Below are 21,311 nucleotides of genomic sequence, written 5' to 3'. Positions count from 1 at the left end.
ATAATAAGTAAAGGTTTTTAAACAATAAATACACGTAGAGTCCAACCTAAACTTCGTTTATTCATTGGTTTGGGATGCACTGCCATGCACACGTTGGTTGTTGGTTCAGAGCTTCAGAATTGATTATGAATTTTAATTCACAGCGCAATGTCGCCCCCGACTGAACAAAAGGTGCATTTGCATTGTCTGATTATACTTGTAAATGCCCCATTGATTTATGGACCGTTTGAATGGAAAATGTCCATTGTGGGTCTAGGGTAGTAATGTGGTGGACTAAATAATGAGGCTCTCGTGAACCTCCTTCTCTAAATATGTGGCTGATCCAAAATATGTGCAAATACTGACAGTTATAGGGCTGTTTGTACAAACAAAAACAACAATAATTATAATAATAACAATAAGAATACTTAATGACAAGATTAATAAATAAAATTACAAAATAAATAAATAAATAAATAGTCCACCCTAATTTGAAAATTCTGTCAACCTGTTAATTTTCTTTCCTGATGAACAGGAATGAAGATATTTTGGGAAAGGTTGGAAACCTGTGAACATTGACTTACTGTTCATTTTCCTGCTATGGATTTCCAACAGTTTCCAACATTCTTCCGAATACATTCTGTTTGGTTCTAGTCATTTTTCATTTTTGGAACACAAAGAAGCGCCATCTGGCGGACAACACGGACTTGTTGTGGAAACTATTGGCAGATGATCTATTTAGGCCAGGGGTCCGAACCTGTTCCTGTAGGGCAGGGTTGTCCAAACTCAGTCCTGGAGGGCCAGTGTCCTGCAAAGTTTAGTTCCAACCCCAATTAAACACAGCTGAACCAGCTTATCAAGCTCTTTCTAGGTAAGGGGAAAGTGGGGCATAAAGTAACACTTTTTGTTTTTGGTCAATAATAAACAAAGTAATGGGGTTAGACAAACTATATTTTTTTACCAACAACACACAAGCCTCTCCTACAAATCAGCACTGAAATTATGATCCCCAGACCAATGGTTTCTGTGCAGTATTGCCAAAAATGCCAGGAGTAAAAATGTTACTATTTACCTTACCTGCGGGGAAAGTTGTAACAGACAGAGGGATAGTTGTAACACATGAATTTACAGGCAGATTTCACACAATTAATTTAAATTCAGTTTACTTTAAATATTAGCTATATTTCCTCCGTAATTGGCTCATTTCTTTTTTAATTCTACATAGCACAGTATGTTTATATATTTATTTGTTTATTTGATAAACACATTTGAATCTATTTGCATTATTATCCATTATTATACAATGCATTTATTTGCAGTATTAGCAATAATATATATATGCTATTATTTATTTTTTTTTATTAAAACCATATTTTCTATTAAAAAACATTTTTATTTAAAAAGTTCTCAACATGGTGACGCAGTGGTGCAGTAGGTAGTGCTGTCGCCTCACAGCAAAAAGGTTGCTGGGTCGAACCTCGGCTCAGGTGATGTTTCTTTGTGGAGTTTGCATGTTCTCCCTGCGTTAGCGTGGGTTTCCTCCAGGTGCTCCGGTTTCCCCCACAGTACAAAGACATGTACAGGTGAATTGGGTAGGCTAAATTTGCCGTAGTGTATGTGTGTGTGTGTGTGTGTGTGTGTGTGTGGATGTTTCCCAGAGACGGGTTGCGGTTTTAAGGGCATCCGCTGCGTACAAAAATATTTTGTTTAATTGGTGTTTAACAGTGTGTGGCTTAATTGTAACACCCTGTTACAACTAACCCTGCTGTCATGTTTTTCTCCAAATTGGCTAGCAGTTACTGTGTTTCTTACATCTTTTAAAATGGTTTCATCTTTTAGCCTAGAAGATGGCAATCACAACAATATGAGATTTTACTAATATACTTTCACAGATTTTTTAAAAATAAAAAATATAAAGTATATTAAAAAAATACTTTATTGCTGCAAAATGGTTTCTGCTGTGTTTCTCACCCAAATTTTGCCAAAATTTTTCAATAATTGGCAGAAAGACATCTGCCAACATTGTGGTGAAAACCTCGGAAGCATGCCATGGTAAACCCTGGGCAAATACCTTAAAACCCTGCGTTACTTTGTGCCCCGCGCTCCTAGAAACTTTCCTAGAAACTATACTAGAAACTTTCAGGCAGGCGTGTTGCAGGAAGTTGCAGGAACTAAATTATGCAGGACACCGGCCCTCCAGGACTGAGTTTGCACACCCCTGTTGTAGGACAATGTTCTCAATCTCAATCCCTGGAGGGCCGAAGCTCTGCATATCTTGGCTCCAACCACCACTAACTTCCACCTGATTAATAGTCTCTTGTTTTGAACACCTTGATTAGTTGGATCAGCTGTGAATGAGTAGGGTTTGAGCAAAACTGTACAGAGCTGCGGCCCTCCAGGAATTGAGTTTGAGACCTATGCTGTAGTGCCACTCTTTAGCTTCAACCCTTAAACACTTTTAAACTAACTAATCAAGGTTTTTAGACTAACGAGAAACTTCCAGGAAAATATGCTGAAGCTGATTGTAGACAAACTCTGCAGGACAGTGACCCTCTTATTTAGGCTTCTGATATCTTATTTTTAGGTTTCATCATTTGCATCTCATGTCATTATTTGGGGCAAAGTTAAAGTGTCTCATTAATAAGCATATGTAAAATATTTGTTTTCTTGGTATGTTCAAGTGTTGGCTGTGTTATGTAAAAAGTATATCTGAAATAAGAATATTAATATCTTTATAGTCATTTTGCAACAAAATTAAAATTAATATTATGTGTAAACATTGCAAAAATGTAATAATGTAATAAATATAATACAAGGCATAACATTGTTAATACAACTGAACAAGAACATGAAGGGCCCAGACGTGGTAAAACCAGTACAAAAATAACCAGGGACTTGTGTACTGAAGTATTTGTCCAGAATAAGTAGTATGCATACTTGTGAGTTTTTTCTGAAAGAGTGTGATTAGCTTTACTAGTGAAGTTTGCAGTTTAATATACAGTTGAAGTCAGAAATATTAGCCCCCCTGAGTTATTAGCACCCCTGTTTATTTTTTTACCCCTATTTCTGTTTAACGGAGAGATGATTTTTTTTCAACACATTTCTAAACATAATAACTCATTTCTAATAACTGATTTATTTTATTTTTGCCATGATGACAGTAAATAAATTTTTGATTAGATGTTTTTCAAGACACTTCTATACAGCTTAAAGTGACATTTAATGGCTTAACTAGATTAATTAGGTTAACTATTCAGGTTAGGTTAATTAGGCAAGTTATTGTATTACGATGGTTTGTTCTGTAGACTATCGAAAAAAAAATTGCTTAAAGGGGAAAATCATTTTGTCCTTAAAATGGTGTTTAAAAATTTAAAACTGCTTTTATTCTAGGTGAAATAAAACGACTGTCTCCAGAAGAAAAAATATTATCAGACATACTGTGAAAATTTCCTTGCTCCCAGCATTGGAAAAATATTTTAAAGAGAAAAACAAAATTCAAAGTTGGGCTAATATTTTTTACTTCAACTGTATGTGGCAGATTTATAACTTGCCATATAAAATGAATCAGATTAAGTATTTTAATTATTGATCCTCAATGCCACTAAATTTGGACGCCTTCAGTGAATGATGACATATGAGAGTTAGGTGTTTGTGTTTTTCTGAAGATAAAAACTGAAGTGTTGATAGAAATAAAAGTATTCAGAGCGTTATACTGTCAAAGACAGGCAACACGATGGCTCAGTGGTTAGCACTGTCGCCTCACAGCAGGAAGGTTGCTGATTTGAAAACCAACTGGGTCAATTGGCATTTCTTTGTGGAGTTTGCATATTGATCTGGGTGCTCCGGTTTCCACTAAAGTCCAAAGACATGGCGTACAGGTGAATTAAATAAACAAATTTGGCCGTAGTGTATGTGTGTGAATGAGTGTGTATGGATGTGTCCTAGTACTGGGTTGCAGCTGCTTGGCCTCTGCTGTGTAAAACATATGCTGGATAAGTTGGCAGTTCATTCTGCTGTGGCGACACCAGATAAATAAAGGGACTAATCTGAAGAAAAACTAAAGACTGAAACTGTCCAAAACTAAGAGAGTGTAGTGTACACATAAAGCCAGAGTAAGTTTGCAGTAATACAGTAACCAGGAGTGGAAGATAATTAAAGCAACTAGTTTTACAAAAGAGCATTTCAATTTGTCCCTCTTTTTGATTTAAATACCATGATATCAGACATTTAGCAATTATTGTGCTATGGAAATACACATTTTGCTGAGAGCGTTACCATTTTAATGACTTATTTTGAAACATGTTTGAAGTCTGTCACCTCTGTTTTAATTGACTCATCTTGCAAACTGTAAAAAGGATTTAGCTGTTTTAGCTGTGGCAATTGTAGAACGATTGTATTTTCCCCTCAGCCATTTTTCTTGTTTCACTATCCAGTTTTGCAAGTTACCCACATGATAAAATACTATAGTGATTTGTCGTAAAAATTATAGTAGTGTACAAACTTTAGTAGTTTAGTATAGTAGTGTCACTTTCAATATCCCTGCTTAATCAAAGGTCACAACAGTGGAATAAAACCACCAATTACTCATATGTTTTACACAGAGAAGGTGTAACCATTAGTGCTGGCAAACACTCACACTCTGCCATTCACACATTATGACCAATTTAATTTATTCAATTAACCAACACCACATATCTTTGGACTGTGGGAGAAACCGGAGCACCAAGAGGAAACCCAGGCAGACACGGTGAAAACATGCTAACTCTACACAGAAATGCCTCGTGGTCCAGCTAGGACTCAAACCAGCAACCTTCTTGCTGTGAGGCGACACTGCTAACTATAGGGTACATTTGTCACTATTAACAATCCATTAACAAACATTTAGCTCAATAAAGCACTATATGTAGCTTTTTAAGTTAGTAAGGTAGTAGTGTTTTTGGATGTAGAAAGTGATCTTACTTTAATAAACTGCCAATATCTTAATAATGATATAATAAGCCAGTAATTGCTACTTCAGCTAAAGTTTGCCATAAGTAGGCTATTACTGTAATTATGCTGTAATATTGACTATAGTAAACTGTATTTCACCATTTAGCATACTTTAGTCTTCACTACAGTAAACAGCATAAAACTAAAATGGGTCATATATTTATATGTTATTACTATAGTTGTTGTATTACCAAAGCAATACCATATACAATTACCACATCAATTTACCATACATGGTTCAGAAACACAAGTATTACCGCATACTGATTTTTTTTATTCATTAGTTTAGCCTACATTTAAGTATTTTGCTCGAGAGATAAAAACCTGAGGTTTGGTAATCTGTGCAGGTCAAATGTTCTTTAGGAGGGGAAGGTGTGACGGTTTGGAAGGTCCCATGACTTGGGTTGAGTCGAGGTAAACACCGCCTTTGAGCTTCGCACAGCACATCCACACACACACACGAACAGTCCTCCGCTCAGACTAGAAGCAGTCAGTCAGCTGACAGCTCAACACAACCATGCTCTGTCTGCTCAAATTTACCCCTCTGTTTTTGGTGGTAGCCGTATGTCACGGCTGGCTTTTTGGAGATCTTTTTGAAAAACAGAAAGAGCTGGATGAAATCTCTCTATGGCCTCTACCGCAGAAATACCAGTCGTCCGCGGTCGCTTTTAAACTCAGCGCCGCCAGCTTTCAAATCGTCCACGCCAAACAGTCCACCGCCGGACCGAGCTGCAGTCTACTCGAGAATGCATTTCGCAGGTAATTGTTACTGTATAATATTTCTCGATCGCATTTACGCCGATATTGTGTTATGAATGGCGCTGCTGTTTTGCCTTAACAGGAAGTATTAGCACGTGATTCATGTGAGCTCCCTGTCAATATATACAGTAAGCAGAGTCATGAACTGACTGCTTTGCCTTGCAGATATTTTGAATACATGTTTGGAGAGCTGAAAAGGCAGGAGAAGAACCGAAAGAAAGCGTTTGATTCGGATCTCTCGGAGCTGCAGGTATGGATCACATCAGCTGATCCGGAGTGCGACGGTTACCCGAGTCTTCGAACCGACGAGTCATGTGAGCTCTTTTCTCTTCCGCCTCCGTGATCCTCAATGATCTGTAATCCGAAAGAAGATCGCCAAATCCGCTAACAGACTGTCGGAGGTCTAATCCGGTTAACGAATTACCGTAATTTAGAAGCTCTTTTTAGATGTAGTAACACTTGACCCAAGTTTAATGTAAACACTTTTCTTGGGATGTTATCAGAGAAGCTGCATCAGGATATCAACTTTAAACAGTGTTGGTATAAACCAGTCAGTGTTTTAGTTGTGTAAAGATATGCTTTCTCTTTGTAGATTCGCTGTCGGTTGATGAAACCTCAGCTGTGCTCAAAGCTGCTAATGTATGGGGAGCTTTGCGAGGTAAGCAAAACTTCACAATGAAATGGAGCTGTACAGTAAAAACCACAAACAAGCACTCGCTTGGACATGCACAACATTAAAAAGGATGTATTAAATTAATCATAAGTGATTTAATTGCAAAAAATAAAATTAATAAATGTATAATTCATTTAAGTTTCTGGCGGTATGATAACATTTTTACCATGGTGTCGTAATTACTGCTCTAAAAATAAGTTATTTTAAATGGGTAAAAAATAATAACTTTTCCCCCATTGAACACATTATATTTTATTTTTAAGAAATATTTCTAATATTTTGGAGCAGTAAACATGTCAGGCTACATAGTGAAAATAAATCATTGACTTCTGCACTCTTCATTAGTCTCAAAAACACAAATTTCTTAACAACACAAAAAATGCATAAAAAAACTTTACATGTTCATTATGGAATGGTGATAGCTAAAACAATAATTCTTTGTCAATGAAAAAAAGCATCAAAACCCCATTTTTAAATACTGGCTTTCAGAATTTTCTAGCACTTTACATTTAGAGAGACACAATCTATCTGATGACAATGCTGGATTCGAAGCCACCTGAAAACCTTTTTTAATTTCCTGTCAAATGTCAAGGATAACAGTTTAAAGGTATAACCCTGTCCTCGTCTGCAAGATCACCTTATTGCTTGTGCCCACTGGCCTAGAAATGTATGTGTAACATTGTTAACCCATGAATAATGCTGGAGGAACTGATGAAGTAATGCATTTCTTTTCTGACTTAATAATTGTTGCTTTTTATTGCTCTGTGTTGCTTTAAGGTCAAAATTCTAATCTAATATATTAAAAAAAAAAAATTGGGAATGGTATGGCAGAGCAAAGAAAATACATTATTTGAATACAATAATGTATTAGCTTGACTTATTAAAAAATACAGCTTTGCTGAGTATATCTTTAAAAAATCTGAAAAAAGTACAAAAATACATTGTACAAACTCCTAACATACTGACAAGCCTTGAAATATTTTTCTCAATGACATTTAATAGTGTCTGCATGACAGGAAATGCTTAACAGGGTGTAATATGTAACAGCTTATCACATTTAGCAACCACAAAGACTTCAAGATTGCGGCTTATTTCCTTTCTAATGCACTTCAATCTTCTAAAATAGATTTGTTGTTTCTAAGGATTGGTATTATACTGCCAGCAATCCCTAAATGAGAGATTATGAGAGAAAGGGATTGCAGTCATTATCTTGTCCATACATTTTATGTAAATTTATAATTAAATTGGTGTGTAAAGTCCTTTCTTTTTCGTTTAAGGACTGGAAACATTCAGCCAGTTGGTCTATGAGGATGACTATGGAGTTGTAAGTTTAAAGCAAAACCTTATTTATTGGATTGTAGTAATGTATTTTTGCTGCATATATTAATGAATCTAATCAATGCATATATGTAAACACTTCTCAAATAAGTTTTTTTATCCCAATAGAGAAATATTAATAAGACCGACATATCAGATTTTCCACGGTTTGCCCACCGAGGAATCCTTCTGGACTCGTCTCGCCATTTCCTGCCACTCAAAGTCATTTTGGCCAACTTGGTGAGTCTTTTGCTTCATGATAAAGGGTCTAGAAAGGCACTTTGGCCACATTGGCTCAGATTATTTGTGGAGTTTTATGAATGCTCGGTTTAAGAAATAGATATAGATGTTCTTTTATTCCCACTGCTGTAAGACTTATAAATCTGTAAGATTTTATTTGTGTGTTGTTACTTGTTTTGTATTGTGTGATGTTTATAGATTTTATGCTGCACCAATAATTGCCGATTGAGCTTATGGTAATAAACTTGACTTCCTCATTAAAAGACTAATGTCACCTAAACAACTGAAGGAAGTTATTTAACTTATGAGACTGGAAAGTCAAGGGATTTTTTAGATTTACACATGACAGAAATCACAAGACAGTTAAGGTGTTAATCACATCAATTATCTAGAACATTTGCAACGTGTGCACAGTAGGGTAAACGTTTGACTGAGGTTCTGTCATTTGATCTTTCATTAAATTTATGTCACATATTCATACCAAGGGGTACCAATCTCACAAAATGTGAGATTTTTTTCTATTTAAACCCCATTTCCTGCATTTACATGTGTGTATATATATATATATATATATATATATATATATATATATATATATATATATATATATATATATATATATATATATTAGGCACTTAAATGATATAATGATACACAATCAAGAAAAAATAGGCTGATTAAACAAATTTATTTAAAACTAACCTAAAAAATAAATAAATAAATAAATGATAATAAATTAACTGCGTGTACTAAATAGGCATGTACCCATAATAAGTTTCTGACTGTATGATAACCTTGGATATAAATATTACGGTTTCACGGTATTGCAATTACTGCTATAAAATATATTAGTTTTAAATGTCTGGGTAAAAAACAAGACCTCTTTCCCCTTTAAACACAATATATTTTAATTTGGGAAACATTTAAATTATTTTGATACAGTAGCTGAACATGTCAGGCTAAATAATTCAAATTAATTATTGACTTCTCCTGTCTTTATTTGTTTCAAAGACTCAAACTTTTTTAACAATTTAAAACGGCAGCTTTGGATATCTTTTCTGCTGGAGATACTGCTGTCGTAAAAACAAAAAAAAAAGTAAATAAAAATAATCTTACACCTTAGGAACGGTATAGCAGAAAATTTTAACGGTTTTAAAAGCTTGACTTTTCCAAACCGTGGTATATCCTGAACAGGATTATTGTCCCATGCCTAGTATTGAATCACTATTTGTCATATCAATAACAGATAGACAAAATTAATATGCAGGCAATTTATATGAAAATATTGCTCATTGTTCTTTATTTTTCATGCATAACATATGTAATGGCACAAAAAATAGATTTACATTCGTGGTGCTAATTGTTTTTGTGCAGCATAAATTCCTAAAAGCTACAATAACATTAGCAGGTGTAGAAATTCTGTCTAACTGAAAATTAGATTTTTTTAACCTGAGCTAATATAAGCTACTGCATCAACCAAGTCACATACAGTAGCATTGTTTTTCTTTCTAGCTGACATTGAAGTCATCTGTTGCTGCTTGGCATTACATAGCTGTCTGAAATTATCATTTTAACCGCAATACTGCTCATTAGACCCATAACAGAATTATTTTTAGAGCATGCACGCAGACGTTATTGAAAACAGATGCGCACATAAACGCATTCAAACTCTCTGTAGTCTGTGGTGCTGACGGCGTGCAGCTAAAAATCATATAAATTGGGCGGGGACAAAACAGGTATTTGCAATGTTCGTGTGGGTGGAGTATGTGCAATGATAGGTGTGAGGATGGTGTTTTGTTGCCTATAAAATGTTTTTCAATATTCAACAATGAAATGTTTTTTTTTTTTTTTTTTTTTTTTACAGGAAGCTATGGCCATGAACAAGTTTAACGTCTTCCACTGGCACATTGTGGATGATCCGTCGTTTCCTTTTATGAGCCGTACTTTCCCAGAGTTGAGCCAAAAGGTCAGTATGTGATGAATTCAGACATGGCTATTTTTGGATTTATGCTTGACTGCCTCACTGATTAGATAGGTGCATATCCAAAATAGCATTGTTTGCCAAATTATAGTTCCTTCATACCAACATACTTCAGCTTTTTTGCCTTTCCTGTATACAAAGTTCCAACGAACTACCACATTTTGGAACCACAGCTCTTGACCTTTGGTTAGAAGAATAGTTTTTTTTTGTCATATGACATTTCTATAAAGCTACAGTATATTGTTTTATTCCATGCACGCACAAATGTCATGCAATGTCTTCATTTTGATTGAACTAAAGAGCAGTTGTTTAAGAGCGTCCATGAGTGTTTATGCTATAGTACCATGGCAGAACCATGAAACCTCACAATAAAGCACAAAAACAGCAAAGGTGGCATTGGATGCCATGTTAATAATCTACAGCATTATTATGATTTCATTATTTATCATCTGGCCAATGAAATAATGTCAGGCGTTCCCATTGTGTTACAAAAACACTTAAATCACCAATGCAAATTCACGACATTTAATCAGTATCCTGTACTAGGATCTATTTTCATGTTACTAGTACTTATTTTTTAGATACTACATTAAGTACTTGTACTTATTCATTAGATACTAGTGCCTATTCTTAGAGCTCATTTATTGCCATGGTGTTTATTTAAAATATATTAGTGCTGACTCATTAGACACTAGTTATTTTTTTATTAGATACTAGTAGTCATTCATTAGGTACTAGTACATTAGATCAGAGATGCCCGAAGTACGGCCTGCGGGCCAAAGTTGGCCTGTGGTAACCTTTGATTTCTCCCTCCATCCCTCTGAGAAGAAAGGAAGAATGATGGGGATGGTTTTGAGATTGTCAATTCAAATTTAATGTAACCCTTTGTTTGTTTTATTGTTAAAAGCTAACTAAAATTAAATGTTTTAATTATATGAAATTATTTAATCAGATTTTTTAAATATACATACTCCGGGTGTCCGCGGGGTCTTAAAAAGTTTTTAAATGTCTTAAAATCATTGAAATATTGTGTTGTATATCTTAAATCATTTTAAACAGACCTTGATTTTCCTTTTTTCCAATTAAAGCTACCAAATCTGGCTAAAATCAGGGAAAGAAAACTAAAAACTTACACAATTTTCAATTTTTTTCAAAATGTTGAAAAAAAGTATATACAACAATTTTTCTCGTTTTTACACATTAAACTATGTCTCTAAGAAATTATTTATTTTTTTTGCGGCAAGCATAAACCATTAAATAAACATTAGTGTTTAGCCCCGTTTAAGTCTAAAGTTTCATTCATAATGGTCTTAAAAAGTCTTAAATTTAACTTGATGAAGCCTGCAGAAAGCCGGATACCGTTACCCAACAATGCAGAGACTTTGGTGAGCAAATCAAGTCCAAGGAAGATTCTGCTTTACTAGAGTATAGTAAAGACTATACTATACTACAGTCTTCAACCCCACTGTGGTATAATTGTGATTGTTATTGTTTTTATAGCAACAAGTTATCACTTAAAATGTTATACTGCATTAGCTAATACAATTTAAAGTAAAGATTTCAATTATTATAAAATAAAATGGGAAATTACCCATGGCAACTTTAATGTAATATAGTTTGGTATATTTACCTTCGGCCCACAGCTCTCAGTGATATTTGGTTTTTGGCCCTTCATATGAAAAAGTTTGGGCACCCCTGCATTAGATACTAGTATCTATGTAATAGGTACTAGTACTTATTCATTAGATACTCCTACCTATTAAATAGACTAGTTCTTATTCATTAGATACTAGTACTTATTTTTAGCAGTGACTAGTAACTATTCTGTTCTTACTAGTAACAAATTTAAAAACTCCATTGATTTCTTTGGGGATCTGTCATTGAGATATGAACTATTCAGTTTTGACTAGTATGTATTCCAGTTGGGACTAGTACATAATTTTCATGTACTAGTAGTTAATCATTAGATACTAGTACTTATTAACTAGATACTAGTACATATTTATTAGATACTAGTACTTAATATATACTAGTACCTATAAAATAAACACTAGTATTTGTTTATTTTATACCAGTACTTATTCATTAGATTCTAGTATTGTTTTAATAGATACCAGTACTTTATTACCAGTAATAAAGAAGTACTATTATCTATTTCATAGGTACTAGTAACGAATGAACAAATACTAGTAACCAAAAAAAAAACAGTGTCTAATGAGTATGCACTAGTATATTTTCAAAAGCACTAGTATCTAATGAATAAGTACTAGTAATAATGGAAAAAATACTACTTTTTAAAAAATAAGTACTAGTAACATGAAAATAGATATTAGTACAGGCTATTGATTAAATATTAAAACAGCTTGTCATAAGTTCACTGATTTATTGAAAGAATTATATATAAAGCCATGCTTTTAAAATAGTTTTTCATCTACTGTTTTGTTTTTGCTGCATTGGAAGCGAAAGGTAAGGGATGGGCATATAGTAGAAATATAATAGAAATTTAAACAATGTAGAAATTTCACCTCATATACAAAGCATTAGCTTGAATGTTTTCAAGTTTTGGGGCTGTAGAACTCAACTGCTACTGTTATTAGCTGAAAACTGACTGGACGAGTGTTTTTCTTTCTGTACTGATCATGTTTTTTCCTATTTTTTGTGGTTAACAGGGAGCCTATCACCCATTTACACATGTGTACACTCCATCTGATGTGAAGATGGTCATTGAATTTGCTCGCATGAGGGGGATCAGGGTTGTTGCGGAGTTCGACACCCCAGGGCACACGCAGTCATGGGGCAATGGTTAGTCAATGGACATCATACATAACTGCTTCATAGATTTTTGTTTAGTCATTTAAATGAAACATGACAACAACTGTTTATCTGTGTTTTCCTCCTTCAGGCATAAAGGATCTGCTAACACCTTGTTACAGTGGCTCTAGTCCTTCAGGATCATTTGGGCCGGTGAACCCCATCTTAAACTCCTCTTATGAGTTCATGGCACAGCTTTTCAAAGAGATCAGCACCGTCTTTCCTGACGCTTACATTCACCTAGGGGGAGATGAGGTCGACTTTTCTTGTTGGTGAGGAGGAGAAGCTTATTATTGCCTTCATCCTTGCCCAGAAAAAGAACCCAGAGCCAGTAATGACACAATAAACTGTTTTTACGGTTAAAGTTCATGCTTGCATTCCACTTACTGTTCCTGTAGGAAGTCCAATCCTGATATTCAGAAGTTTATGAATCAGCAAGGCTTTGGCACAGACTACAGCAAACTGGAGTCCTTCTACATTCAAAGGTCAGAGTTTCAGTACAGTGAGGAAGTCCATGTATTACGGAGCACAATAGTAAAAACAAAACGTATATGCAATAACCGATAATACAGTGGGGAAAATAAGTATTGAGCATGTCATGTTTTTTTTCTAGGATTAATATTTTTAAAGAGCTGTTGACATGGAATTGAACCAAATTTTGGTAAATTGGACTACAAACATAAAAAAAAAAAAAAAACTGAAACTGTGTTGTGTGTAATAATGAAATGACACGAGGAGAAAGTACTGAACTACTGAAACATTTAATAATTGATATAAAAGGCTCTTTTGGTGATGGCAGCCTCTATATGGAGAATGAAGTTCATGATTTTGTCTGTCAAATCTGATCTTTATTTTGTATTTTATATTGGATTCAAGACAGGTGATTGGCTGGGCCATTCTACAGTTTAATTTTCTTCCTCTGAAAGAAGTTGAGAGTTTCCTTGTGTTTTGGATCGTTGTCTTGCTGAAATGTCATCCTGCTAATGTAAAGGCTGGACTGAAGCAGCTATATTATATATTAATTTACAATGATGAAGGGCAGAGAGTTGCTGAAAAACTACAAAGATGTTTCAGCTGCTGTCAGGGTTTTCACTGTCTTTCTACACCCTCCTTTCTTTATGTGTTTAATACTTTTTCCCTGCAGCATTTTATTTTATCACACAACACTTAATTTGTAAACTAATTAGATCAGTTTTCTTTGCATATGGACTTCTTTGGTTTTTACCAGCATCCGGGGAAAAATTTCAAGTCAACGACATCTTTATGCTGCATTTACACGACAGATCTTGATGGTCAATCCCGATTTTGTGACTGTATTCGATGTTTTTGATGACCAGCTTACATCATCTTTTAAAAGTGACTCGTATCGTATTGTCTGCATTTACACAGCAAAAGTGCAATGACATGAAGAAAAAAAAAGTGGGCGTTGACTGAAATTTTTTTTTTCTCCATTCTTGTATTCTAAGTGTTCGCAGGGTTTAATTTAAAAAAATCTTTTTGACAAGTTGTTTTACTATAGTTTATAACAGAAAAGTTCTCATTTTGCCATCTTTTAATCTAGACATTTTTAAACCTAAACCTTTTAATACAAGACAATAGGCATCTTAATCGTAATTTCCATGGCATGATTTATGCAACAGTCTTATATTATTTATATTGGTTACGTGGCGGATGTTGATCTCTCTCTCTCTCTCTCTCTCTCCTTTTTAGTCCTTGTAGTATGAGATTTATGGTTTGGGACTCTGCTGAAGTCTGTACTGAAATGAAAACGTCAGAGTTGACGTCATTTGCTGTGGTTTTTAATGACACGTGACTCGCATTGACAGGTGTAAATCCGGTCTACCTGCTTACACTGCAGACACGAGAGCACATATCCGATTCATGCCGGATAAATTTCCACATACGAACAAGGCCTGAATCTGATTTGAGTAACTTAATTTTGCTTACATGCACAAGCGCCATATCCAATCTGTTCCACATGGGAGAAATAAATCAGAATTAAGTCACTTGAACAGTGCAGTGTAAATGCAGCCTTAAAAATAAGTTTTGTGAAAGAAATGGTGACGTGTTTAATATTTATTTTCCCCGTTGTAAATCTTTAACGACAGAACTGCTGTTAAGAGAATCATTAATGGCAGGGGTGCCCAAACTAGGTCCTGGAGGACCTGGAGTCCTTCATAATTTACCTCTAACCCCAATCAGACACATCTGAGCCAGGTAATCAAGCTCTTACTGGGCTTGCTAGAAACATCCTGACAGGTGTGTTGAGGCAAGTTGGAACTAAACTCTGCAGGACATTGGCCCTCCAGGGCCGAGTTTGGGCACCCTTGATTAATGGTGTATGCAGTTTGATAGTGGATTTTGACAATTCTACTAATCAGAGAGCTGCAGCACGAAATGTTCAACCACAACAAAAACGGTTTACAATTAATATGGGAAAATACTTATAGAACAAGTGCTGCTACAAAAAGTGAATGCAGATTATTGCCACACTATTGTCTGCATTGTGTAAATAACAAGATGGGTATGATAGCTTGCCTTTTGGTTCCCCTAATTGTATGTAATTGTGTTTGTATTTAAAAAAAATCTGAATACAATCTGAAAAAGTCAGTATTGAATAAAGCCATTCTCATCTTTGACAAACAGGTTACTTGATATTGTGGCTGCTACCAAAAAAGGTTACATGGTGTGGCAGGAGGTGTTTGATAACGGGGTCAAGGTAAGGCTTATCTCTTCTTATTTCTGTGGATAGGTTTGTGCTTTTGGGAAGTCACATTCAGGTCTTCTTTCCGATCTGTCTATTAAATTAAGTTGTAATTTGGTTGAATTGTATTGCTGCTGAATGCTTTGTGACTTTAAAAGACTCCAAATCAAAGCCTAATCTACTTTTCCTTAACCTTCTTAATCACAAATAGCAAGACTTGCGTGATCACATTTTCACAAGCCACTGCTAACATGCGACTAATTTACTGTTTTTGCCTGTGCTTGCTCGCATTAGGATGTTATTTGCTTGCCCATAACAATTTATTAACAGTCAAACAGAAATTGATTGGGGCACATAATGTGCTTTATGCATGTTCCAGCTAAAGGATGACACTGTTGTGGAGGTGTGGAAAGGGAACGATATGAAGGAGGAGCTCCAGAATGTGACTGGGGCAGGATTTACAACCATTCTTTCTGCCCCTTGGTACCTGGACTACATTAGCTATGGACAGGACTGGCAACGCTACTACAAAGTTGAGCCACTTGATTACACTGGTCAGTTTCTTCAGTCAAACTCTTTTTGATTTCTTTTAGCACCACTAGCATAGTGTTTAGTAATCCAGTGATGTCAAAATCACTCGTTTATTGAATTTAGCAGTTTTGTGTGATGGATATGATGTGTTGTTGGCTTATTCTTAACTTGGGGGGTTAAGAATATCGGTTTAGACTCTACAGTTTTAATCAAATAAAGATCCTTCAATAGGTTCTTGATCACTTTAACTTTGTTTTTGGCCTAAAAATTGGCATGGATGTTGGCATGATGTTCAAAGGATTTGGGGGTTGAGGATATAGTTTGAGTAGAGATTGCAGGTTTGTGCTGTTGTTAGTCTAGCTATAGCTTTTGCTTTTACTTTTCACTGTTTTTGTTTTGTCTAGGCTTGTCTAAAAGTATAGTGTTTAACCACCTCTGTTCACCTCTGAGCTCCTCACACATCTTCAATAGATATTGAAACCACTTTCTCCAGCACAGTTTGGAAAGCACACGGTCCACAAAGTGCCAAACTAAATATAGTGCCATCCAAAAGTCAGTAAGATAGTTGTTTTAATGAATTCATGGTTAAATTTGTTAGCAAAAATGCAGTGAAACCAGTAATGTTATAACAAGATAATTGTGTATTTTAGTATTTTGAATATAAGCTAATTATTCTAATGTTTCAGCAGCTCTCATGTCATTTGATCCTGCTGAGGTCTTTAATTAAAAGAAAGTTTGGTCACTTTATTTTGATGGTCCGATTGTTGAATTTAAATTACATTGCACCTACATGACAAATAATTCTCATTAGATAAGTAGACTGTTAGGTTGGGGTTAGGGTTAGTGTAAGTTGACATCAGGGTGTCCGCGGGGTCTCAACAGCTGTTAAAGTTGATAAATCAATTATGAGAAAATAAAGGCCCTTAAAAGGTATTAAAAAGTCTTAATTGCGTTTTTACGAGGTCTCAATTTTTGTTCAAGCGTTGTCCAAAGTGTTTGACTCCGAAAAGCATAAATACATTTATTTTCCTCCTAATATTAACAACGACGTGCTTGATCTACAAAATTGCTTCGGGTCGGGGAGCGTCCGGCCAAGCTCCTCAGTACAGATGATGTCATGTAATTGGCGACAAACGCAGGAAGGTGATGTGACGCTCTCCACATGTAGCAAAACCATAGTGCGAAACAGACGGCAAAATGGAAAAATGTAAGTTTGCGTACTCCAAGTTGGAGAAAGACGAGTTTAAACAGTGGTTGAAGCCTGTCGCTGAAAACAACCGCGTAACTTATTATTTCGATCTTTGTTTCTTCCAAGCTTATCTGAGTTCTGTTCTATTTATTTAACAGCAACTGTTTATTAACAATTGTTTATTAAGTGAAAAGTGATTAGAACTTAAAGTGGCGATGAGATCTTAAAATATTCAGAGAATGTATTTAAAAAGTCTTAAAAAGGTATTGAAATTACCTTAAGGATTCCTGCATATACCCTGGACATGTACTTGCTAATTTCTTATAATCAGTTTAATGTCTGTTGAAAGAGCAGTATCAACAGATATTAACTAGACGGTCTACTAATACTCATATGGACCATCAAAATAAATTGTTACCGAAAGTTTTCTAACACCAATTAATGCCATTGAGCTATTTATTTTAAACTTGCTTAATAAAAATAAGACAATAAACAAATCTTACTGACTCTAAATTTGAATGGTGTATGCTTTGCCTTCACTCTTCCTTTATTATTCCTTGAGCCTGATTAAAATCCGCTATCACCACTTAAACCTTTATTTCACCTTGCATGCTGCTTTTCAGAGGCCATAAATTATTGATCTAATTAGCAGGCATGGAAATTGATTCAGCGTTCCTTCCACGAAAAGACGACACAATCGGTGTATTTCTCTGGACTGCATTTATGATAAAATAACCAATAGTTTTATGTCTAATAGCTAAACAACTCATTTAAAGCCACATAATCCACATTTATATGGATTTGTCGCTTTTAAAGCTCAGTTCTTCTTAGATCTATAAGTCATTAGTCTTGGAAAAGCTTGATATCAAAATAAATCTGATACCAAGTTTGAAAAGCCTTAGCTTAAATGGAGTCCAGAGGGATGCATCTATCTGTTGATGTATGGCAGTTTGTATATTATACATGCGTGTGTATGTGTACGCATGTAGCTGAAAGCCGACACACAGATCCATGTGTGGAAAGGCAGGCCGCAGTACCAGGATGAGATGGCGCAGGTAACGGCGGCTGGTTTCAGCGCTCTGCTCTCCACACCCTGGTACCTCAACCGAGTCAGCTACGGCCAGGACTGGGTGGATATTTACAAAGCTGACCCCCAAAACTTCAACGGTGTGTGTCAACGGCAAATCAAGATTGTGGATTCATTTTGGCCTCCGTTTATGTTCAGCGCATTGTTTGCAAAATAGCACAACATGAAGGTTTCAAGAGTAAAAAATGGACTGTTAATTAAATTAGGCTGTTTAATACATTTAAACAATGTTAATAGGGTTAATATATGAACTGTTGGAGTCGACTAGTTTAACAAAGTTGATAAGGTTTGCATTTTCTATTGTTTATACTGTAGAAACTGTGATTGGTTTGAATGGTTTTAAAGGTTAATGGGGTGAATAACAAAGGTGGCATGTGATTGTAGAGAATATTTGCAGTAGATATTCTCATATCCTTAAATTAATAAACATCAGTTCAAATTCAGAACTGTGCAATAGCAAAGGTGGTTTCCTTTAGTAGGTGTGCAAACAAAGGTGCATGTCATGTGACTGAGTATTTGTACAAGCTGATTGATATACGTCGATTCAGCCACCCTGATTTAATGGTTTGCTTTGTCTGCAGGTATTCAGGTGTTTGACTTAAAGTTACACTAGTATAACTGTTTAAATTTTCAGACTCAAATGGGATCACTTCTTTACACCTGTTTTTCATTTATGTACCCCTAATGAGATGCCTAGTGTCAACCTCTAGCTCTTTAAATGATCTTGAATAACTTCGTTTTACACATTCGTTTGTGGTTGTTGCTTTAACTTGTGACATTTTGACCACAGGCACAGATGCACAGAAGAAGCTGGTGATTGGTGGGGAGGCTTGTCTTTGGGGAGAGTATGTGGACGCCACCAACCTCACTCCTCGACTCTGGTATGACTGTAAACCTTAAGCTAAAATATAGACCAACCTCTCTATAAATTTCAGACAAACCATAGGGTCTGCATGGGCCCTTTTAAAGCCTCGAAAGTTTGTGAATCTAATTTTTAGGGCCTGATTTTTTTTTTAAACAAATCTATAGAGATCCTAGAAGTTTTTTAGAAAAATAATCCATATTTCCCTCCAGTCTACTGATGTGTTATTTCAACAACACTGCATGGCCTATTCACGCACCACATTTAGTGTTTCCTGTGTATGGGAGTTTGCGTGTTGCCTTGATGTTTACCCACAAAACTCAGATGATGGTACCTCAATGTTTTACAGGCACAAAAATGTATCTAAAAAGTTCATATCAAACCAGTTGTGACCCTGGACATCAAAACCAGTTATGTGTGTAAAAAAATACAATCACATGAAACCTGAATATATAAGCAAAGCATTGATATTTTGTTGTTTAGGATGGGACACTATTTGGCAGAGAAAAGATAATTTAAAATCTGGAATCTCAGGGTTTAAAAAACCTAAATGCTCAGAAAAATTGCTTTTAGAGTTTTCTGTATAATGTGCTTGGCAATGTACATTACTAAACAAAATTAAGTTTTAATATATTTACAGTAGTAAATGTACTAAATATCTTCTTAGAACATGATTGTTACGTAATATTCTAATGATTTTTGGCATGAAAGAAAGATCATTTTGACTAATACAATGTGTTGTTGGCTATTTCCAAAAATATATATCTTTAGACTGGTTTTGTGGTCCAGGGCTACATTTTATAACACAGTTAGGTCCATAAATATTTGTACAGCCACGCAATTCTAACATTTTTGGCTTTATACACCGACACAATGGATTTAAAAAGAAATGAACTCTGGACCTTTTATCTACTCATTGTGATTGGGATAATGAGGGAATAACATGGAACAGCTTAGAAGCCAATTGTCAAGTGGGAGGCACATATGCAAACTGTTGTAATTCCTAAAGCATTCACCTGATTTGGATGTGAATACCCTCAAATTAAAGCTGACAGTGTGCTGTTAAAGCACATCTTGTTAGTTTAATTTCAAATCCAATGTGTTTGTGTATAGAGCCAAAAATGTTAAGAATTGTGTCGATGTCCAAACAAACTAGATATATCAGATCCATGAAAAAAACTAAACAAAAACACATTATTGTCCCTGAATTTATCTGACTTGTAAACGGGTCCTTAAATTTAAAGTAAACCAAAGTCTGGATCCTGCATACACATGTTATAGGTGTAAAATTACAAACAACAGCAAACTAACTGTATATCTCATATCTTGTAATAAATAAATTATTTATTAATATAGTGTGGTTTTATTTTTGTTCTTGCAGGCCAAGAGCCAGTGCCGTCGCTGAGAGGTTATGGAGTGATGCAAGCGTGACCGATGTCGGAAATGCTTATACTCGCCTGGCCCAGCATCGCTGCCGCATGGTCAGGTGAGTTAAACTATGACATGTGGTACAAAATTATTTCTTTATTACAAGATTATTCATTTTAGAATCCTAATAAGTTTAGTTTTTGTACTTAATCTTCGAGATTAAGTAACTAAAAGACGAAAAGTCTTCTGAGGCAGTATGTTTAGGGCTAAAATGTTTAATTAAATGTATGGAAGTATTACATAAGGTATTAATCAGTTTACATGGATCCATTAATCCATGTATACAAACATTCTTAAGATATATTGTATAAGCATATTTTTGTATGTTTCACTGGTATATATTTATGTTTCTCTTTACCTCCTCAGGAGAGGCATACCTGCAGAACCTCTATTTGTTGGCCACTGCCGTCATGAGTACAAGGGTCTGTAAATGCCATGATTTAGTTCACAGTAGACGACTAAAGGGAAGGACAAAACAGTTTTTATTTTTACAGATTAAACCATGTTAGCCATTTGGAGAACTATGATTTGCTGTTATATGCACTGAGCCAGTTATCTAAGACTTGATGTTTGTGATTTTTACCTATACAAAGTTTTAAATACTTAGGTTTCAGGTTTATTAAATGGTAAGTAATATTCCTGTGAAAACATTTTATGGAATGTGTTTTATAATGAACGCTAGGTGTATTCTGAGGGTTTACATGATTGTAACACTGCACTAAATTTATATATTTAAATAAATACGATTTCTGAAAGCATAG

The 21,311-nt window shown here is 35.1% G+C and overlaps 1 protein-coding gene across 4 annotated transcripts; it reads left to right on the top strand.

The window, feature by feature from the left end:
• The first annotated feature begins 5,391 nt into the window (after positions 1-5,391).
• On the top strand, positions 5,392-21,308 carry hexb (hexosaminidase B (beta polypeptide)). 4 transcript variants are annotated; one of them, XR_015489949.1, is made up of 14 exons: positions 5,392-5,727; positions 5,893-6,041; positions 6,320-6,385; positions 7,678-7,724; positions 7,847-7,957; positions 9,822-9,923; positions 12,608-12,740; positions 12,841-13,021; positions 13,148-13,234; positions 15,396-15,468; positions 15,833-18,340; positions 19,051-19,141; positions 20,504-20,608; positions 20,917-21,308. XR_015489949.1 is itself a non-coding variant. In XM_087251278.1 (14 exons), exons 1-14 carry the CDS (start codon positions 5,486-5,488, stop codon positions 20,978-20,980), a joined length of 1,629 nt encoding a protein of 542 aa, XP_087107404.1. In that variant the 5' UTR covers positions 5,392-5,485; the 3' UTR covers positions 20,981-21,308.
• The last annotated feature ends 3 nt before the right edge of the window (positions 21,309-21,311 follow it).

This window comes from Danio rerio, chromosome 5 (assembly GCF_052040795.2).
Source record: "Danio rerio strain M-AB ecotype USA chromosome 5, GRCz13ab, whole genome shotgun sequence".
NCBI lineage: Eukaryota > Metazoa > Chordata > Actinopteri > Cypriniformes > Danionidae > Danio > Danio rerio.
Note: the sequence above shows the minus strand (reverse complement) of the source record. Positions and strands in the feature narration are given on the sequence as shown.

Coding starts and splice junctions, on each gene's coding strand:
- hexb (XM_087251278.1), top strand. CDS start 5,486: ATGCTCTGTCTGCTCAAATTTACCCCTCTGTTTTTGGTGGTAGCCGTA. Junction 7,958..9,821: donor AAGTCATTTTGGCCAACTTG/GTGAGTCTTTTG, acceptor TTTTTTTTACAG/GAAGCTATGGCCATGAACAA. Junction 18,341..19,050: donor TGACCCCCAAAACTTCAACG/GTGTGTGTCAAC, acceptor TTTTGACCACAG/GCACAGATGCACAGAAGAAG.